This window comes from Equus asinus, chromosome 20 (assembly GCF_041296235.1).
Source record: "Equus asinus isolate D_3611 breed Donkey chromosome 20, EquAss-T2T_v2, whole genome shotgun sequence".
NCBI classification, from domain to species: Eukaryota; Metazoa; Chordata; class Mammalia; order Perissodactyla; family Equidae; genus Equus; species Equus asinus.
This window is the reverse complement of record NC_091809.1, coordinates 15,063,522-15,082,426: the sequence shown is the minus strand read 5'-3', so window position 1 is coordinate 15,082,426 and position 18,905 is coordinate 15,063,522. Positions and strand designations below refer to the sequence as shown.

At 64.3% G+C, this 18,905-nt stretch overlaps 1 protein-coding gene across 8 annotated transcripts in view; it reads right to left on the bottom strand.

The window, feature by feature from the left end:
* KDM4B (lysine demethylase 4B) overlaps positions 1-18,905 on the bottom strand; it is a 115,660-nt gene that overhangs the window by 29,826 nt on the left and 66,929 nt on the right. For 6 of the 8 annotated variants that reach the window (XM_044752007.2, XM_070491769.1, XM_070491770.1 and 3 more), the window contains 2 exons: positions 14,958-15,061; positions 10,471-10,608 (listed from right to left, as the gene is read on the bottom strand). In XM_044752007.2, coding sequence (XP_044607942.2) covers positions 10,471-10,608; positions 14,958-15,061 — 242 coding nt within the window. Of the gene's footprint in view, positions 1-10,470; positions 10,609-14,957; positions 15,062-17,530; positions 18,642-18,905 lie in introns of those variants that run through there. The other 2 variants (XM_070491773.1, XM_070491774.1) reach the window with 2 other exon arrangements.

Genomic DNA, 18,905 nt, shown 5'->3' with positions numbered 1-18,905 from the left:
AACGTGGACCAGATCTGGCCGCCACCTGCCTGTAAATAAGTTTTATTGGTACACGGGCCGCCGACGCTGGGGCTGCTGCGGCCGAGCTGAGCGGTCACTGGGAGATCGTGTGGCCCACAGACCCCCGAATATTCACCCTCCAGTCCTTTCCGGAAAGCCGGCCGGACCTGACTTAGGTCATGAGATAATTTGTGCTGGGTAACTTGAGATCAAGGACGCAGCGGGTGAACCCCCCGAGGCCAGCTTCAGGGAGCCGCGTCAGTGACCACAGGAGTGCACCTCGGACTGAACTGTCCCTAGATTCCTGAGCTGAAGCCCTGACCCCCGATGTGGCTGCACTGGGAGATGGGGCCTTGAAGGAGGCAACCAGCTTAAACGCGGTCCACGGTGGGGCCCTGATCCCATGCGCTGGTGTCCTCTCTCAGCCCCCACCCGCAACACGTGGTGACTCGGCGGGAAGCTGGAACCCGACCACGCGGCCCTGATCTCGGGCTCCCGGCCCCGGCTCTATGAGGGAGAAGTGCCTGCTGTCCAGCCGCCCGGCCTCTGGGACACCGTCACGGCTCGATCTTGTCACAGACCCACACAAGAGCCGGGGGTCTGGAGAGAGGCTCGACGAGATGCACACTTGTCACTTCCAAATGACAAATGGCGCGTGTTACGACACCCAGTTCAGGGACCCTGGGCCTCATCTGAGCACCGAGCTGGGAGCAGGAGACGGATGCGTGGAGTAGCCCGTTGTGCGAGGGTTCCCCAGGCTGAATGGTGCCCCCAACTCACTTCCACCAGGGGCCTCAGAACGGGACTGATCTGGAAACAGAGTCTCTGGAAACAGAGTCTCTGCAGGCGTCATGGGTTCAGGTGAGGTCGCACTGCATTAGGGTGGGTCCCACATCCAGGGACCAGTGTCTTCAGAGGAGAGAGAGGCTGGAGCAATGCATCCGCAAGCCACTGACGCCAAGGCCAGCTGGCCACACGAGAGGCAGGAGGAACCTCTGGGCCTTCGGAGGACCGCCCCCTTGACCTCGGACTAGACAGCAAAGGGCATCGTGGCTGTGCTCAGGCCTCAGCTCACGGGGTTTTTGTCATCCCGGCCCCAGGACACAAACACGCGCGGTTTCGTGGAGCATCAGTCTGAGCCCCCTCCTCCGAGGGGCCCCCGGCTGTGCTCTGTGTGGTTTCTCGGGGACCAGCGATCCCTCCAGCGTCCCGCCCGCCTGTCTCTTCCCGTCCCCGGCAGCTGAGCAGTGACGTGAGCGATGCCGCTGGGCAGGGGCTGGACAAAGCGAGGAACAAACACACTCCTTCTGGAACCATCCGGGACGGGGTGCCTGAGGACCAGGCACTTCAGCCCACAAAGTGTTAGACGCCCCATGACGGGGGCGGAACCAGCCAAGGAGCCCACATCAGATGCTCACGGTCACAGACGCGGCCCCGTCTCTGATGACATTGCCCCCGCCGCCCACCCGCGACAGCAGGCCAGCTCAGTGGGGAACCGGCTGGAAGCTCCGAGCACAAACAGAGCTGTGACGGCCGGGCCCCTCCGCTCCGCATGGCCGGCCCGCAAGGTCAAGGCTTCAGCCGCGCTGCCCCCGGGGCCAGGGCTGCATGTCACCCTCGTCCCCGTCAACGCAAAGGAAGCCCCATCGCTGTGTCTCGTCGCCTCTCCGGGGCCGTCAGAACCCGCTCCCCTCCTTCTCCCGCGCCAGGTCCTGGGGCACCTGGTCCCTTGGTCCTTCCGCCTGCGTCCAGGCCCCTCCACCCCGGTAGACGACAACAACGAGCAGCACGACAATGATAAACTGGGGGCTCGGTGCCAGCCGCTTCCCAAGGGTGCCCCCCAACACGCGTGACAGCCCTGCTGCCCCGGGTCCAGGCTGGGGAGAGGCCCGAGCGAGCGCCCCCTCCCCCATCGGCCCCTCCTCCTCCAGGCCCCATCACTGTCACCGTGAGGGGGACCAGTCCATGGGACGCTGTAAACCCTCATCATCCTGCAACAGCCAAGAAGCCAACTCCAGCCACAGGGGACGGCAGAGAAGCCCAGACTCTGCTGGACCCAGGCCACAGCCTCATCTGCTGGCAGGGGCGCAGGCGGTACGGGGAGGGGGGGCAGGCGGCACCCCACGCGGGCCTGGAGCTCCCGAGGGACCGTGGGGCCAGCAGACGTGCGCCTCTTGGAAGCCGGGTCCCAGCAGCCTGCACACGGCTGCCTGTGATGCAGGGGCTGAGCCCAAACACGGGCCGGAGCCGGGATAAGAGAGACGGGACCCGGGCCCACAGGAGGCTGGCAAGAGGGCTCACAGCCCTGGGGGGCCGTGGAGCGGGCGGCGGCCAGCAGCTCCCAGGGACCCCGGGCAGGCGGCGCTCTCTCCAGGACGCGCAGCACATGGGGAGGTGATGACGATGACGGAGGGGCATGGAGACCCGACAGAGGCTGTGTCCTCGAGGGGAGGGGTTGCAGCACACTCACGACTCTGAAGCGCCTTCCCGCTAGAAAGCCGCCAAGGCAGACACCCACGAAGCGCATGGGAGGAGCAGGACCCCCTTCAGATGGCGGTCCTGGGCCTGGCTGTGCCCCCCCAGCTCCAGAGGAAGCAGCTGAAGGTGAAGGTGGGAACCCACAGGCCCCCTCGAGCCCCCAGGTGGGGCAGGCAGCCTCGGGCCCTGAACCCAGGGCTGGCGGGCAGTCGCTTCCCGGGAGCCCCCAGCACTCAGTCCTGCCCACGCCCCCAAGCAGGCGGGCCGTGAGCGAGGGCACCCTCCGAGTTCTCACAGGCGACACCGCCCCAGGGGTGACAACCCCCTCTTAGGGGCAGAAAACCCCTCCTGCGTACGAAGCACAGATGCACAGAGGGCCCGTGAACAGACACACAGTGATGCACGGAGTTAAAGTTTCACGGGGACAATTAGGAAAAAGATTCTAAAGGGCTTGGAGGATGGGACGGCGATAATGACAAAAAAGCAAAGAAAACGGCCCTGGATCCGCCTTCTAGAGCAGGGGGCTCACCCGGGTGGTCCTGCCCCAAGGGACGCTGGGCCGGGTCGGGGACATCTGTGGCTGTCACATGGGGGTCTCCTGGCATCGAGTGGGTGGGGCCAGCAATGCTGCTCAACCCCCACAACACCCAGGACGGCCCCAGAGGCGACCCGGCCCCGGGGTCGAGGGACCCTGCCTGAGGGCCGTCCTTCTGGACCGGGCGGCTCCTGTTCTAGACGCTGCTCCAGAGCGAGAGGGCGAACCGAAAAGAGAACCGTGCAGGGAGGCGGGGTGCTGGCTCTGCGGCTGGCTCGGGGTCACCCGGGTCCCGCTCTGGCCTCCCTGCACCCTGTGCGCGTAAGGACACCCTGGGCTTCCGCGCGGGAACCAGCTTAAAGCCACCGCAGGGAACAGAGTGACAGGAGGCTCGGGGGCAGGAGCAAGGGGAAGCACCTCACGGGCGATTCACCGTGAACCATGAGCACGGCCGCCCGGCACCATAAATCACGGGGGCAGCGAGGCGCAGAGCGGGGCCCTCGCATGCGGGTGGCAGGGGTCACAGACGCGCTGGGGCTGCGCCCGGCCAGCCCTCCCCTGCCGCCTCCCCTGGGGCTCGGTTAATCGCCCGGAGCGGCGGCTCGTCAGCAAACAGAAGGCCCCGGTTCCGGAGCAGCAGAAACCATTCGGTTCACGTTTTACAGTAATTAAGCTCGATGAACCCCAGGCTGGGGTCTGGGGAGGAGCCCCCACCCTGGATGCGGGAGTCGGGGGACGTGGGGGGCCACCTCCAGGCGCCGTGCATCTGGGACGGGCCCTCCCCCTCCCCGCTCAGCAGAAGTCCCCGCGGAAGCCCACGTCCCGGAGGCAGGCGGCAGGGACAGCTGGCGGGAAGCGGCCCAGCGCGGGGGCTCTGCCAGCTCCAAGGCCTGAAATCTCTCGCTCTGTTTAGTCCCAGTCATCTGGGGACCAACATCCGCGACGAGGGAGGAGGCCGCGTCAGGCTCCGCCCAGCGCCCAGTCGGGCGGGATCAGCTGACCACCAAGCTCATCCGACACCGACGCGGCGAGCAGCCTTGTGGGACTAATTCGAGTTCAGGCCTCCAAAGGCTGGCGCACTCGTCTCATTTCCTCCTGGAGAAACCAGAGCATCCCTCTCATCTCCCTCGCCGGTAATCCCGAGACAGCCCCGCCCCCAGCTGGCTGGGCGTCTGTGCTGGGGATTCTGTCCTTGGAAACAGGCACAGGCCTCCGGGGACAGCTCCAGCCGCCCCAGCCGAGCGCTGGACACGGCCAGGAGGAGGCCACCGGCCTGGGGAGACGCTCGTGGGCGGGGGGGGAGGGATCTCCCGGCCCCCCGACAGGCAAGGCCTCCAGGTGGGGCAGGGAGACAGGAAGTCGTGGACCTTCTGGGTCCTGTCCTCTTGCTGCAGTGACCTTGGCAAAGTCACTTTACCTCTCTCTCCTCGCAAGGTCACGAGGCCCAGAGTCAGACTTTGATGCAGGCTGGGGTCACCAGCAAAGCTGGACAGAGAGATGCAGACAGAGAGACATGCAGAGACAGAGAGAGAGACATGCAGAGACAGAGAGAGACAGAGACAGGGTGCGCTGGGGAGGGGATGCCACCATCAACAGGTGGCAGGAGGAGGGGGTGCTCACACACAGGTTGCACTGCATGACCACGGGCCGTGTGACAATATGGTCGGCTGGTTGGGGTCACACCCGCTGCCCCCCTGACCTCAGGCCCACAGAGCCCTCGTTCCAGCCCGGCTGGCCGCCAGGCAGGAAGAAGGACGCCAGGTGCGAGCAGCGATGGGAGGGCCGTCGACCCAACGAAGGAAGGGCCAGGACTGCCCCTCCCGCCCGCAAAAGCGGCAAGCGGCTTTAAAAAACCTAAAAAAGACAGAAATGGGCTGAGAAGTCTTTAAGTGTCTTTAAGACATCTCCAGTTCCAGCAGGCAGAGCCGACGCCTCCCAACACCCGGGCAGACACCTCGCACACAGTAAGATCGCACATTCACGGGCCCAGACCGAGCTCTTCACACGAGCGCTGCGCCCATCTTTCCAGGCCAAGGAGCGGCGAACCCGTTTCCAGGGCTGCAGCACGTCCCACGGGTCCAATCCTGCTCACGTTCCCTGATGGAGGATGCGCTCAGGACAGCGGCCCCCTGGGTCCCACTGGCAGCCCACGAGGTCTGGCTCCGCACCCTCAGCCCCCAGGGGACCCCAGGCCCACGACGCCTTCCCCATCTCCCAGGTAAAAACAAACACTTCCACTGACGTCGAGTTCGCCTCCTACGTGACAGAAGCTGAAACGTCTGCGGACGCTGGGAAGGTGGGCTCGGTGCCACAGCATCCCCGTGCAGACCCCCGACCCGGGTACCGATCTTCTGTGAGCTGCCTGAGCGTTTTTTGCCCATCTTGAGATACGCTGAGATATAATTCACATACCCGGCAATGTACGTGTGTAAAGCCCGCAATCCAGAGGTTTTTATATATTCCGATTTGTGCAACTAGCACCACAATCTATTCCAGAACATTCCATCACTCCCAAAAGAAGCCCAGTCTCCATTAGCATACACCCCCCCCAGCCCCTGGCCCCCACAAGCCCACTCTTTGTCTGTGGATCTGCCTGTTTGGGACGTTTCGTGTCCATGGGGTCACACGCCGTGTGTCCTTCTGTGTCTGCTTCTCTCCCTGAGCATCATGTGTTCAGGTCCATCCACGTGCGGTTGTGTCAGGGCCTCGCTCCTCGTCACGGCCGAATGGGTGGGAGGCACGGAAAGGTCAGTATCCTCTTCCTTGGCTCAGTTCTCTACTTTCAACAACGCGTGTCGCGTGTTCCTCGCTGGTGGACGGACCTGGAGAGGGTCTGGCCCCTCCTCGAGGCTGTAAACCCTCGGCCACCCTGTCCCCAGAACCACTCCTCCTCCTCTGGGGGCCTCGGGCCCCTCGGGGACTCCGGGGGTCTCCGCCCGCCCCATCCCCCAGGCTTGGGTTCTGATTCGCCACGTGGGAGCCCCGCTATTCACGGCCATGAGGCAGTGGTGGGCGGTTTCCCCGGCGACCTCAGCTCCGGGTGGAGGCCCAGCCCCGCGCTCCCCACAGTCCGGGAGCCTGGGACGCGACGGCCTTCACCACGGGGCCCTGGTGCCGGGCCGAGGTCCAGCGACCACGCGGCGTCTGCACGAAGAAGCGGCCGTGCTCTGATGAGGGTGGGCGTTCGCAGGAGCTGCTGGGCACGGGGCTCGAGTGCAACGCCACTGGCCCGAGGATGCCAGTCCACCTAGGGCATCGCACCCTCCAGCCATGAGGATGTGGGTGCCAGCCCCCTCCCATTCCTGAATGGGCACCACCCATCCGTGACGTGACAGACGAGCCCGTTGGTAACGAATCCGGATTCCTCGGGGGAAGTTGCCTCTCTAATGTCTAGTTCCTGACGGTCCTCACAGAGGAGACGATCAACGCTCTGCGGGGCCTCACCCCACAGCCCTTCCTGTCGGCCCCGCTTCCCCTCCCGGGGTGATACTGATGAAACCCACGGCCCCCTGAGGGGGTGGCCCGTCACGCTGGGTTTCATGGCTCTGACGACATCTGCCATCTGTCGTGCTGAATCGATTTCTAACCCTGAGGCTGTGGGCCACAGCCAAGCAAACCACCTTTCATTTAGGAAACGGTGGCACACAGACAAGCAGTCCCAAACCTGCTGCCCTGGAGCTGCCCTGGAGCCGGAGTCTGGAAAGAACCTGAACGGAGCTGACGGACCCTCCCGATCGGAGGTCACAGTGTGCAGCTGCCCCTCCACTGCCCAGAGAGAGGAGGGCTCAACATGGAGGGTCGGCTAGACCAGCGGGTCTCCCCTGGGCCGATCTGGTCCCCAGGGCACATCTGTGGCTGTCACACTGGGGGGGCTCCTGGCATCGAGTGGGTGGGACCAGGGATGCTGCTCAACCTCCTACAACACCCAGGACGGCCCCCAGAGATGACCCGGCCGCGCCAGCAGTGCCAAGGGGCGGGACCCTGGACTGGACCACAGAGCCTAAAGGACGGGGATGCTGGCCCAGCACAGAGTGGCCATGCACAGGGCTCCCCCACACCACTCCCACTTCACACCTGAGACGGCTCTGAGAAAGCGCACCCCTTTCACACATGGGAACGTTCGGGGTCATCCACAGGCAGCCGGCCACGCGGAGGGCAGGCCCGGTGTCCCCAGGCACCGAGGACGGGGACACGAGACCGTCACCGCAGGCCAGGCAGCCACAGGCCCTCCTCCCACAGAGACGGGTAACGAGGGCAGCTGGCGAAGTGGGTCAGAGAGGAAAACCCCCAGGAGCGCACGGCACCTCAACCTGCTGGTGAACGCAGAGACGCGGAGGGCAGGCCGGCGACCCGCTAATCGCGGGGGGAGGCTGCTGCGTCTGAGCCACGTAGAGAGGGCAGGAGAAGGCCGACCTCCAGCCGCCTCCTTCGGGTGGACGGGCCCCGGGGAGCTCCTCGAGGAGCTCCTGCCGTGGAAGATGGGATTTCTCTGGGATTTGGGGTCAGGAGGAGCCGGGGAGCCCCTCTGGCCGGCAGGGGCAGACCTGGGCCCGAGGGCTGGGCCTCCTGCCCACAGTGGGGGGCCAGCGATGCTCTGATCAGTGGCGTTTGGCCCACCAGGCAGCTGCAGCTACCAGCACTCTCATAGGCCCACCTGGAGCTCGGAGGCTGCAGCCGTGGCTCTGGGTGTGGAGGCAGCGCTGGGCCAGCCTGATGGATGAGCAGCCCCTCTGATGCCAGAGACCCCGGGGCTGCGAAAGAGCGAGGGAGGTGACCACTCAGCCCTAACCTGCCGGAGCCAGGCTGGCAGGAAAGGCTGGTGCTCGCCACGCCACGGAGTCCCCAGACCAGGGGCCGAGGAGCTGACTTCCAGTTCTGCAGGCCGGCGCCCTCTGCAGCAGCTACTCAACTGCCACTGCAGGCAAAGCGCCAGACAGCCGTCAACAAACAGGGGGCCATGCACCAATAAAACTTTATTTACAAACGTGAAATCTGAGCTTCATCTAGTTGTCACGTTTCATCCTCTCCTGATTTTTTCCCCCAACTCTTTAGAAACGTGAAATCACTCTCCGTCCACAGAGCAGACAACGATCGCCCGCCTGCCAGATTCAGCCTGTGAGCCCCAGTGTGTTGACCACGTTCCAGAAGGAGAAAGAACACGGACACTGAGTTCACGCGGGCCAGCCAGGCGTGAGAGGCTGGCATTGAACGTGTCGGCACAGAGACAGATCGACAGAAAAGGGGCAACAGGGGGCTTCCCGGGAGCCTGAATAACCTAAGGAACCAGCAAGTAAAAAGTCTACAGTCCAGGAAGTGGGAGCTCTCCCACGGGTCATGTTCTGATGAAGGTGCTAGAAGGAACAGATCCAAACACAGCCAACGCGACAGATCAGGCTACAGGGAGAAGCCCTGCTCTGCAGGGAAGGGGCCCTGGGACCCCCCCATCTGCCCTCTGTTCCCCACGATCTGGCAGGAGCTGGCAGAGCCAAAGCTGCAGCCCCATTTACCACTAAACAGCCAGGAGCTGAGACCCCAGGATCGCCACAAATGGACGCCCCGTGGCCAGCGGCTGCCCCCTGCCCAACCCCTCGCCCTCCCGCTGCAGGTCAGGGCAGCCGGGGTGGCTCTGAGGGGGCCCCGCATGGCACCTGGCCGCGTGCCCTGGCCCCGGCTCGCTCGGAGGCCGCGCACCACCGGCTCAGCAATTTCATGATACGCCGCACAGCACTGTGAGTGTGGACCCAATTTCAGGCTGTGCCTCCCAGGCGCCACTTGTCGGGGACACATGGCTGCACCCCAAACGGCTCTTCAGATCCAGGCTGTCCCACGGCCCCCCCCGCAGTGTCAGCTCTGGCGCATCCAGGACAAGCCCAGGCTGCGCTTACGACTCCATCGCGCTCCTGCCACTCGCAGCCCTGGCGCACGCAGTCCCCTGGAACCCTCTGGGCTTTGTAGGGTAACGCAAATAAAACCGCACACCCAGGGCATGGAGCTCCTCTGAGATCAGAAAGAAAATCCACGTCACTCCTCTTTCAGTAAAGCCCAGAGTCGCCTCCAAAGGCCACCCAGCCCGGCGTTCTGAGCCGAGCAGAAAAGCCCAGCGCGTCCACATCCTGCCTGTCGGGTCTCCTGGCTACACAGCTCGTTCCCGTCTCTAAGCTGCACTGAAACAGCGAAGCTACAGGGACAGGTAATTAGACAAATCTTAACCAAGTGGTCCAGACCAGCGCCACCGGGTAGACACACCGCAGGCCGCCCGCGTGACCTTCCCTTCTCCAGGCGCCACGTTCAAAAAGAGAAAAGAAACAGCTAGCAATCACTTTAGTAACGTGCTGGTTAACCCAAAGCATCCGTCTATGCAGCCAACAGAAACGACCTCCCTGTGAGACGGCACGAGTTCTCCACGTTTCAGACCCTCGGTACATCTCCGCTGCATCCCGCATGCGGCCGCGGCCCCGTCCGACCCTCACCCCTGGACCCTCTGCTGCCCGGGTCTGAGGTCCAGAGAACGCTGAGCGGAGCAGGGTTTGGGGTCTGTGCTTCCGCCCCGTCACCCCCCCTCCGATCTGCTGAGCAGCCCCGCGTGCACCCTGATCCTGGGAGGAACCCCGAGGCCCTGACTCGGCGGCTGGTGGAGGCGCCTCGTTATCACACTGCACTGTTCCACACGCCCCGGAGCCAAAGCGAGATGCCATAAGCAGCCGGGCCGTCCTCGCAGAGGAAAAGTCACAGAGGCCCCTGCATCAGCCAGCTGGCAAGAGCTCACGGTTCGCCTGTGGCGGGGGGTCCGGTGCCAACAGCCACAGTTGGCCTGCAGGGAGGGCCTGGGCCCGGCACGGGGAAGGGGGGGCCCGCAGCCCCAACAGCCCCCCCATGCAGCATTTCCTGGCTCCACCGTCCCCCTGTCCTGGGGGCCTGGAGTCACGACCCCTGTGTCCACCCCGTCACCGGGACCTCCAAAGCCCCCTGGGGCCCCGGAGTGGAGACAGCTGGGCAGACGCGACCCTTCCTGCCCCAGAGGCTCCCGCAGACGCGCCATCAAGGCCTCGCCACCCTCCAGCTGTCAATCAAAACCATGCGAACGGGGCAGCAGGTTGAGGGAGGGTGAGAACAAGCTCTCGGTCCAGATGTCGACTCTGTGGGCCAACGACCGGCCCTCTGAGGACAGGACGAGCACACGCCGGAAGGACCACTCGAGGCGTCTTCAGGGGCCTCCGAGATGGCCAAGGCGGCAAGGCCCTCAGACAAGCCCGCGGTCGGCTCCGGCCAGGGTCCTCCAGGAGAGGGGATGGGCTGCCACACGGCCACCCAACTGCCCACGCCTCCTCCCGGTCCTGCAGGCGAGGACGTCCTGGGACAAGGTTGCGGAGGATCCCAGACACGGACCCTGATGGCGTCGGGCCCGTCTGAGCACGCAGGCTGGGGACGCCCCGCCAGCCCCCCGCGGCGGCACTCACCTGCGTGGCCACCTTGCCGTAGTCGATCCAGCGCAGGGTGGCGAAGTTGGTGGACTCGGCGCAGTTGAACCCGTGGTTGAAGCCGGCGTGGTAGCCGTAGGGAAAGGTGATCATGAACTCGCCAGCCTCCTGCGTGATCTGGGGGGAGAGGGCGGTGAGAGCCAGGCCGGGCGGAAGAGCGGGGCCACCCGCCCCTGCAGCACCTGGCCCAGGGCAGGACAGGCCGACAGCCACGGCCACCGGGAGCCACCGATGGGCACAGCAGGGGCACGTGGGCTCTGGGACTCCTCAGCAAATGCAGGGACCCCGCCGCAAAAGGGGGTTCCCCTGACCCCGCAGGCCCCGGGCTGTCCCCACGTGGTTACAAAGCAGGTACGGCCGTGGCCAGGACATCGGCTCCGCCAGCAGCCGCTGCCCAGTGACGCCCAGTTGGCCCCTGAGGCGACGGCCACAGCGTCACAGGGACATGCAGATGAGAAGGGGCCTGTGGGACCCCTCGTCCAGGCGCTCCCCTGTGCAGTGAGGGAGGGCCCCCACTTTGAAGGGAGACAGCCGTGTGGCACCTCCCGCCTGCTGTGAGATGCTTCCACTGGCAGAGGGGCGGCCGGTGCTGGGGGTGGCTGCAGAGACCCCGAGCACAGGACGGGGCGCGCAGCTCAGCATCCCGTCCTCGCGGGAGAAAGGGATGTGCAGTCGCACGCACAAACGTCCCAGAAGGTGGCCCATCACCTCGCCATCAGACACACACAGACTGTTCATTATTTCCCAAGAGGGGCTCCTCCCGGGTGAGGCCAGAGACCGAAGGAACACGTCAGCGTGTCAGGAGGACACGACGTCCAGGTCAGGACTCTGCACAACGAGCTGACGCTTCCAGACCTGTTCAAGGTGGTCTGGACGACCTGGTCTGGCCTCCAAACAGAGACCCCACCCAGGAGCCAGGAGTGAGTGACAGGTGTGGGGCCCACAATGACCACAGCCCGAGGCTTCCAGAACCGCCATGGTCTGGAGGAGAAGGTGGGGGCTCCAGCCTCATCCCCGGGGCTCCCCCTCACTCCAGGGAGGGGACGAGTCCCATGGCCACACTGACCACCCACCCCTGGCTCTACTGCCGAGCCAGCAAGCGCTCCGAGAGACCGCTCTCCAAAGACGGGCCGCAAGCAACAGCGGCCGCTGCTTCCGCTCGCTCTGTCCAGGGACGCGGCAGGTGGGGCTGCTGGTCCAATTTGCAGACGTGGAAACTGAGGCTGGTAGCACGGAGTGACTCTGAAGTGCAACGGGCCCGTCTTTTCCTTAGCTGAACACACAGGTCACAGGTCGTCTGCAGCTCTGAGTGGCACACAGGCCCACGTAACCACCGTGCCAAACAGGGCGGACCTCACGGTGCCTGCGCGGCCCCTGCCACCAGCACCCCCCACGCGCCTCTGCCCCTGAGGACACGCTTCCTCCCGGGATTTCACGGAAACACACGGATTCACACGTCCGGGCTCCCGTCTGCTCTCTTGCTCACATGTCTTCGAGACCGTCCACCGGCTGTGCACATCAGTGCTCTGTGCCTTTTCCTCCCCGAAGGGAACTCGGCTGCGCAGACGTGTCACCACTCACGAATCCCTGCTCCTGGCAGCATGGTGGACCACACGTCTGCATCTCTCCAGAGACACAGACACAGCTGGGCTCCGCGGGGCGCAGGCGGGGGCCGTCGGCATTTCCAGAAGGGCCGAGCGGTTTCCTGCACCCACTGGTTGGGGGGAGAGCGCTCCCACTGCCTCCTCCTCGCTGTCGGGGGCACACCACGGCCCCCGTGTCCTGGCAGCTCCTGCCTTTTGTGAAGCGTCTGCTGGAAGCCGCTGCTCCTATTTAGCAGTCATTCGTTTTTTGACCATGGGAGCTCTCGGGCCGGCTCCTCTTCGGTCACCCAGAGAGAGGAGCAGAGATCGCTGGATCATCTACGTAACCGACGAGGACTCAGACCCCGGGGGGAGGGAGACCTCCCGAAGCCAAGCGCAGAGTCAAAAATCAATCAAAACTGACACGGCCTGGAGAACAGCCAGCCCTTAGGAACACCGAGCTCTTTTCCTCCGCACGTAATGAATTGCACCAATCAAGGGAAGTCAGTGTGCATTAAGTTGTATCTTCAAATTCCCGGCCAAGTGACAGCCGCGTGCGGGCAGTGAAGCGGGCAGCAGGGGCTGGGTGGGGGAGGACACCGAGTGTCCCCAAGGCCACGGCAGCCGCCGTCCACAACAAGGATTCCCTGGGCCGCCTCCACTGCAGGACTCGGAGCTTTGTGAAATGGAGCAAATAAAATTAAGATTTGGGGAGTTTTTAAAAAACACCTATTACTGACTTTCTCATCATGTCTGAACTGACCCGGAAAGGGCGATCTCCACCTTCCTCCAATGCCAACCGGCCTGCAGGCACGAGGGTGCCACGAGCTCAGAGCCTGGGGACGTGGCAGGGGCCCCGGGACGCCGATCCTGAGACCCAGGGCGGGGGGAGGTGGTGCACCTCCAGCCCAGGTTGGGGCCGACTTCACGGCCTGGGTGCCCGGCCCGACCCCGTCCATAGGTCAAGGCCACGAACAGAAGTGCACTGAGTTCTGACGACAAGAAGATTAGGTTCCTGTCGGAAAATCTTCACTCTCGGCTTCACTTCAAGTCTGTCCTCCACGTCGGTCATCGGTCATCGGTGAGAAGGCTCCTGGGAGGTCGGACAGGCCACGCAGCTGAGGAACAAGCAGGGGAGGGGCCGCCAGCCGACGCCAGTCATGGGAGAGCCGGACTCGGTTCCTCGGCGAGCTCTCGCGGAACAAACGAGGAAGTCGATGGCAGATTAGAGAAGTACACGCTGTTAATGATGAAACAGCTCTGCTATCGACCTGCCTCTCCTTCCAGAAGGAAGTTCCGTTAGAGACAGATAAGTGGGGGGTGGGGCGTCACTCCTTGAAGGCCGCAGGGATGCAGCTGGGGGTCCATGCCGAAGCCTGATGGGCCGCATCTGGAGCCGGGGCTGGTGGGGCCGGGGATGCAGGGAGCTGCTCTCTGCCAGCTGACAAGGCCTCACCCCGACGCCTCGGGGGAACCGCTGCCTGGCCCAGTGGGAGGGGCGGCCCCCCATCCAGGGCATCCACCTCAGCAGCCCCTCCGAGCCAGGAGGCCGCCGCCTTCAGGTGTTGTGACGCAGTGGACGTCGTGCACAAACCGCAGTGCCACGCGGACACAGATGCAGGCGAGGCAGTGCCCGCAGCAGCCTCCTCCCGCTGCACCCTCTGCGGGAGGTGCTGCTCGGGGAACGTTCGAGACGCCCTGGGAAGCAAGTGCTTCTGCTCCGTGAGCACGGACGGGATCCGTCTGCGGGGTGCCTGGGGACACGCGGTGTTCAGGCCGGAAGTCAGGGACAAGAGGACACCGCGGACACCGGCGCTCTCAGAGCAGACCCTCCCGCTGCTGTGAAGAGCACGCTGCAGCCGCCAGGAAGCCCGGGGCCACGCCGCTCACTGATGCCGAGGCTGCGGGCGCCTTGATTGAAGTGTCAGAAGCCATTTCTGGCCTGCTGAGCTCGCGGGAGAGCCACTTGCCAGGCTCTGATAGGAGAAGCTGCTCCCACGCCTCACGGGTTGCTCCTCTGGGGAAAACTCCAGAAAGGGGTCCCAAGGACCTCCTCTACCTCCCCCATCAGTGCTGAGGGTCTGCTCGGGCCTGTCTGGGAGGCCCCCTCCCCATCGTTGGTCCCCAGGGTCTTCCCGAGCCTGTCCAGGAGGCCCCCTCCCCGTCATTGGCACCCGGGGTCTGCTGGGGCCTGTATGGAAGGTGCCGGGCACGTGCCTCTCGCCCAGACTGACTGGGGGACACAGTCGTGGGCTTTCCTCAGGAGTCTAGGAGGCTTGTCCTCAGGGAAGGAACGGTCCACAGTGGACAAGGGCTGGCCCGACCCCCACCAGGTGCCCCGCAAGCCCTGCCCCCAGGGCCCTGGCGTCGTCTGGCCCCCGACCGGCATGGCTTCCGCTGCGGGAGGACAGCGGAGCAGCGCTGGGGCAGCAAACCCAGCGAGCTCATAGGCGCGGGATGCGAGGGCCACACGGCTCATCTCTAACAGGGACTCGCTCTTTCAGGGGACACAGCCAGGGCCGAGGGCGGGGCTGGGGTCAGGGGCAAAGTGCTGGGGGGACCAGGCTCCCACGGGGAGGAGGGGCCTGCGGGGTCTTCAGCAGCTTCCCGGGAAGTCGGCAGGAGCTCCGGCCCCAGCCCCGCCCCACATGGGGCAGAGGCTGGGTGTGGGTTTGGGACGGGGCCCAGGGGGAATGAGGCCCCCGGGCTGTCCCCTCTCCACCTCACCCCCACCACAGAAGAGCTGGAGGCCGACTGCCCAGCACATGTGGCGCTCCCCCAGCTTGCCACTGTTCCAGAACCTTCTCCATGGCGAGGAAGCCAGTGTCCTGGAGCACTGTGGCTCCCGGGCCCAGGAGCCCCCCTCGAGCAGCCCCCACGTACCCGGCTGAAGGGGATGCCGTACTTCTTGAGGATGATGGGCGAGATGAGAGTCATCTTGTGCCGCAGGAAGGCATCGCAGCCCTGGGAGCTCCCGGGGAAGAACCCTAGAGCAGAGAGGAGGTGGCGTCAGGGGGCAGCGCTGTCCTCCACCAGGCCTCGGCCCCGCGGGCTCTGCTGCCCGGGGGGCCATGGTAATGCCCTCCAGCCCCTCTCTTAGCGAGGCGGGAGGGAGGACGGGCAGGGCCGTCTGTGCGACGGCGTGCACGTGCACGGCACACTTGCCCTCACAGACGGGGCAGGCAGCACGGAGACCACCGCTGAGCTCCCCAACAAACCCACCGTGCTGCGTCCACACAGCCCGGGCGGCACGAGCACAGCCGGACGGGCCAGAGCTGGCACTCCAGGAGCAGACAAGGTGCACCCCCCCACACAGGCAGGTCCTTTGTGGCCCCAAGTGTGTCTGCAGGGGAGACGGAGGCTGTGGGCTCTCCTGGGGCCCTGCTCTTGGCCGTTTGCACACGGTCCCCACGGGCCCCAGTGAGGACAGGGGCTTGGCTGCCAACTGACCCACCCGTGGCCCCCAGACCCTCAGGGACACAGCAGAGCAGCCCGAGCCCGGCCCGCGTCCACAGCCCCCGCCCCGCACGCTCTGTCCCGAGCCAGGGGTCTGAGTTCCCGTCTGAGGACGCTTTCTGCCCGCAAGGTCACTAGATTACTAATCTAAAGTCACGTTTGTAGATGGACGGAATGCTGATCGTCGGCTCCACCTGCCCAGAGGATGCTGGACACAGTTGAAGGACATTCTCAAATCTCTCGACGGCCGACACTCGGGTCAATGACACTCGCGTCTCGGGGGCAAAGGGACACAGGCCCTGGGTTCTGCCCGGCCTCACCCCAAATCTCACGGGGGCAGCAAAGAAGGGCTGCCGTGTGGACCCCGTGGGGGCGGGAGGCGCCAGCGCAGCAGCGGGTGCCCCCGGGTGTCCCCTCCCTCCAGGGCTGCCCCCAGGCCCGGCCGGCTAAGAACCCTCTGGAAGTCGACTCAGACCTCAGGCACCGGCCTTCAGGCCAGTTCACACCCTTGATGGTTAAAGAGGGCACAATCACGTGTGCACACGTGTCCGCGTGTGCAAGCACACGGCCCCATCCACGTGCCAACTTGGGGTGGGAGCCCAAGCGCGAGAAAACGTGGCAGCTTCTGGAAAGCGCGAGGGCAGACAACCCGGCACCTCCCTCCACTGCAAGCGTTTCCGTCAGTCATGGCGCGGCCGGGCCGTTCCTCTACTGCGCGGTTGGAGTGGCTCTCGTTACAGCCCTAATAAAGACGCCTCCCAGTGACCAGCACCAGCGACGCCAGCACATTAACGCCTCTCCGTGGGCGCCGCCACCTCCCAGCAAGGCCACGTGGAGCCGCCATTCATTTTCCATCTTACTCGACACTCACGCCGCCCATCTCAATAACGCAGCCCTCGGCGCACGCTCCAAAAAGGCTCGCAAGGGACACCGAGGGGACAGCGACTCACCTGCCGGAACCTCCCGTCCTCCCTCCGGAAGGAGAGCAGCCCGAGCAACAGGCCTGGCCTCCCTACCAACGCCGCCACCACCTGACCTCCTCCAGGGCTGACAGCCCAGCATGTCCCTGAATTCGGGGGACGGCTCCACCCCACCAAGGAGGGACTTCCTGAGTCCATGTGTTTCAAGAAGTCAGGACAGGTGGCCTCCCAGCTCCCTGGGTCTTCTTCTCCCAGCCCCGGCCACCAAGCCTCAACACGTGCCCGAGAGCAAGCCAGCCGTCCAGGTCCCCGGTCAGAGGTGACAAGGGCCACAGGGCCCTGGCTCGGGGAGCACAGGCCGAGGTCCAGGGAGAGGGCAGCGGCACCATCTGTGGTCGGCGGGGGGCCCCGTGGGATCCTGTGTCCAGCTTCTCTAGTTGGCGCTCAGCTCATCCAAAACTGAGCTTTTCCCATAGAAAAGGTCTCCCGAGCGGGAGCAGACTGGGCGTGGCTGACGGCAAAGTTCCTCTGGGACATGCGGAGTGGAGACGGCGCTGGCGAGGGCCGGCGAGGCCAGAGACGCGGTCACCAGAGAGTGTCCACGCCGGCCACACAGCGGTGTCCTGTTCCGTGCTGTTCCAGGTGTGGGAGGCTGAACAGCTGCCTCCATGCGGGGTCCACATCCTGATCCCCAGAACCTGTCATCACGCCCCTTCTGTGGCGAGAGGGACTTTGGGGACAGGACTAAGCTAAGGCCCAAGACGGGGTGGTCCTGGTTCCCCGTGTGGGCACAGCATCATCCCAGGGGTCCCTGTGAGAGGCGGGCAGAGGGAGACGGGCTCCAGCGGAGGGAAGGCCATGTGACCATGGAGAGGAGAGGAGAGCGATACGGCCATGAGCCACGGGGCGTGGAAGCCTCTAGAAGCCAGACAAGGCAGGAGGCCAGCCCCGCCCAGGCTGGATTTTAGCCCCAAAGGCTCATCTTGGACTTCTGACCTCCAGAACTGTAAGAAAATTAATCTGTGGGGCTTTTTAACTAAGACTTTATTTATTTATTTATTTATTTATTTATTTATTTTTAGGAAGATCAGCCCTGAGCTAACATCTGCTGCCAATCCTCCTCTTTTTTGCTGAGGAAGACTGGCTCTGAGCTCACATCTGTGCCCATCTTCCTCTACTTTATATGTGGGACGCCTGCCACAGCATGGCTTGCCAAGCAGGGCCGTGTCCGCACCCGGGATCCGAACCAGTGAACCCCCAGCTGCCCAACTAGAACGTGCGAACTTAACCGCTGCGCTGCCGGGCCGGCCCCAGGACTTTTTTTTAAAGAGCTGTTCAAGGTTGACAGCCAAACTAAGAGCATCTATGTTGGTTTAAGCCATTGAATTTGGGGTAATTTGTTCCAACAGCAACAGGAAACTAACACAATAGGGAAAGAGGTTTCTTAACTTCTATTTTAAAATGAAAATCCGCATTTCAAATTCGGATTTAAAAAACACAATGGGAAAACATTTTCATTTGGTTTTAACTTGGAGCGTCGTGGTAAGTGGCCTCGGTCTCTGTGAGGACCATGTGGGGCCATGGGACCCCGGCCGTGAGCAGAGCGCTCTGAGTGCAGGACGCGGCTGCTCCCAAGGCCAGGCTCCTGCTCCGACAGAAACGTCAGCGTGACGCAATGCCCTCCGCCCGGCCTGGGCGCCCACCGCCCACCCTCTCGAGCCCCTCGGTTCTTGGGATCACCGCAGGCACCTGCTGAGGACACGCACAGCTCCAAGTGCAGCCAGGACAGGAGGCCCGCTTTTCCAGAAAGATCCACCGTTCCCATCTCCAAAATCAAACGCCAGCAGGAAGGGGAACAACGCACGGCATGGGCGATGTCTGTTGAGGTGCAAGGAGGGCACAGAGGATGGCGGCCAGCAGGCAGGGAGCGTACCCAATGTGGAGCGATGCTTCTGGAAGATTCCATGACTGCCTGGGGGCAGGGGCTGCCTGCCGCTGCCGCTTGGAGGGTCGGATGATCAGAAGGCCCTGCACTGCCCGAGTGACCCCAGAACAACGGGGTGCCCCCAGAGCACCTGGGGGCTGCCTGCAAGGGAGGGGCCGGCGGAGTGAGGCCAGGCCATTCCGACCAGCGAGTCTTGTAATGTTTTCCAGGCACTTACGGCCATGTGACGTCAGGAGACGCAAGCTTCTGCTGGGACAGAGAGCAAGGGCTGTGACAGGGAGCGATGGGGGGCCCCTGCCAGCCCCATGGTCAGGGTCAGGGGCCTCGGCACCCAGGCATCCGGCTTGTCTCTAAGAGTCGCCCACCCAAGGGGTCACGGCCCCCTCTCCAGACACATCTTGGGACCCTCTCTGACAAATCCCTCAGCCCAAGCGGCCCCAGCAAGGGTCTGAAGGCAGGTGGTGAGACAGTGGCTGCTGGAGGGGGTCGTCCGCTGAGGGGCCCATGCAA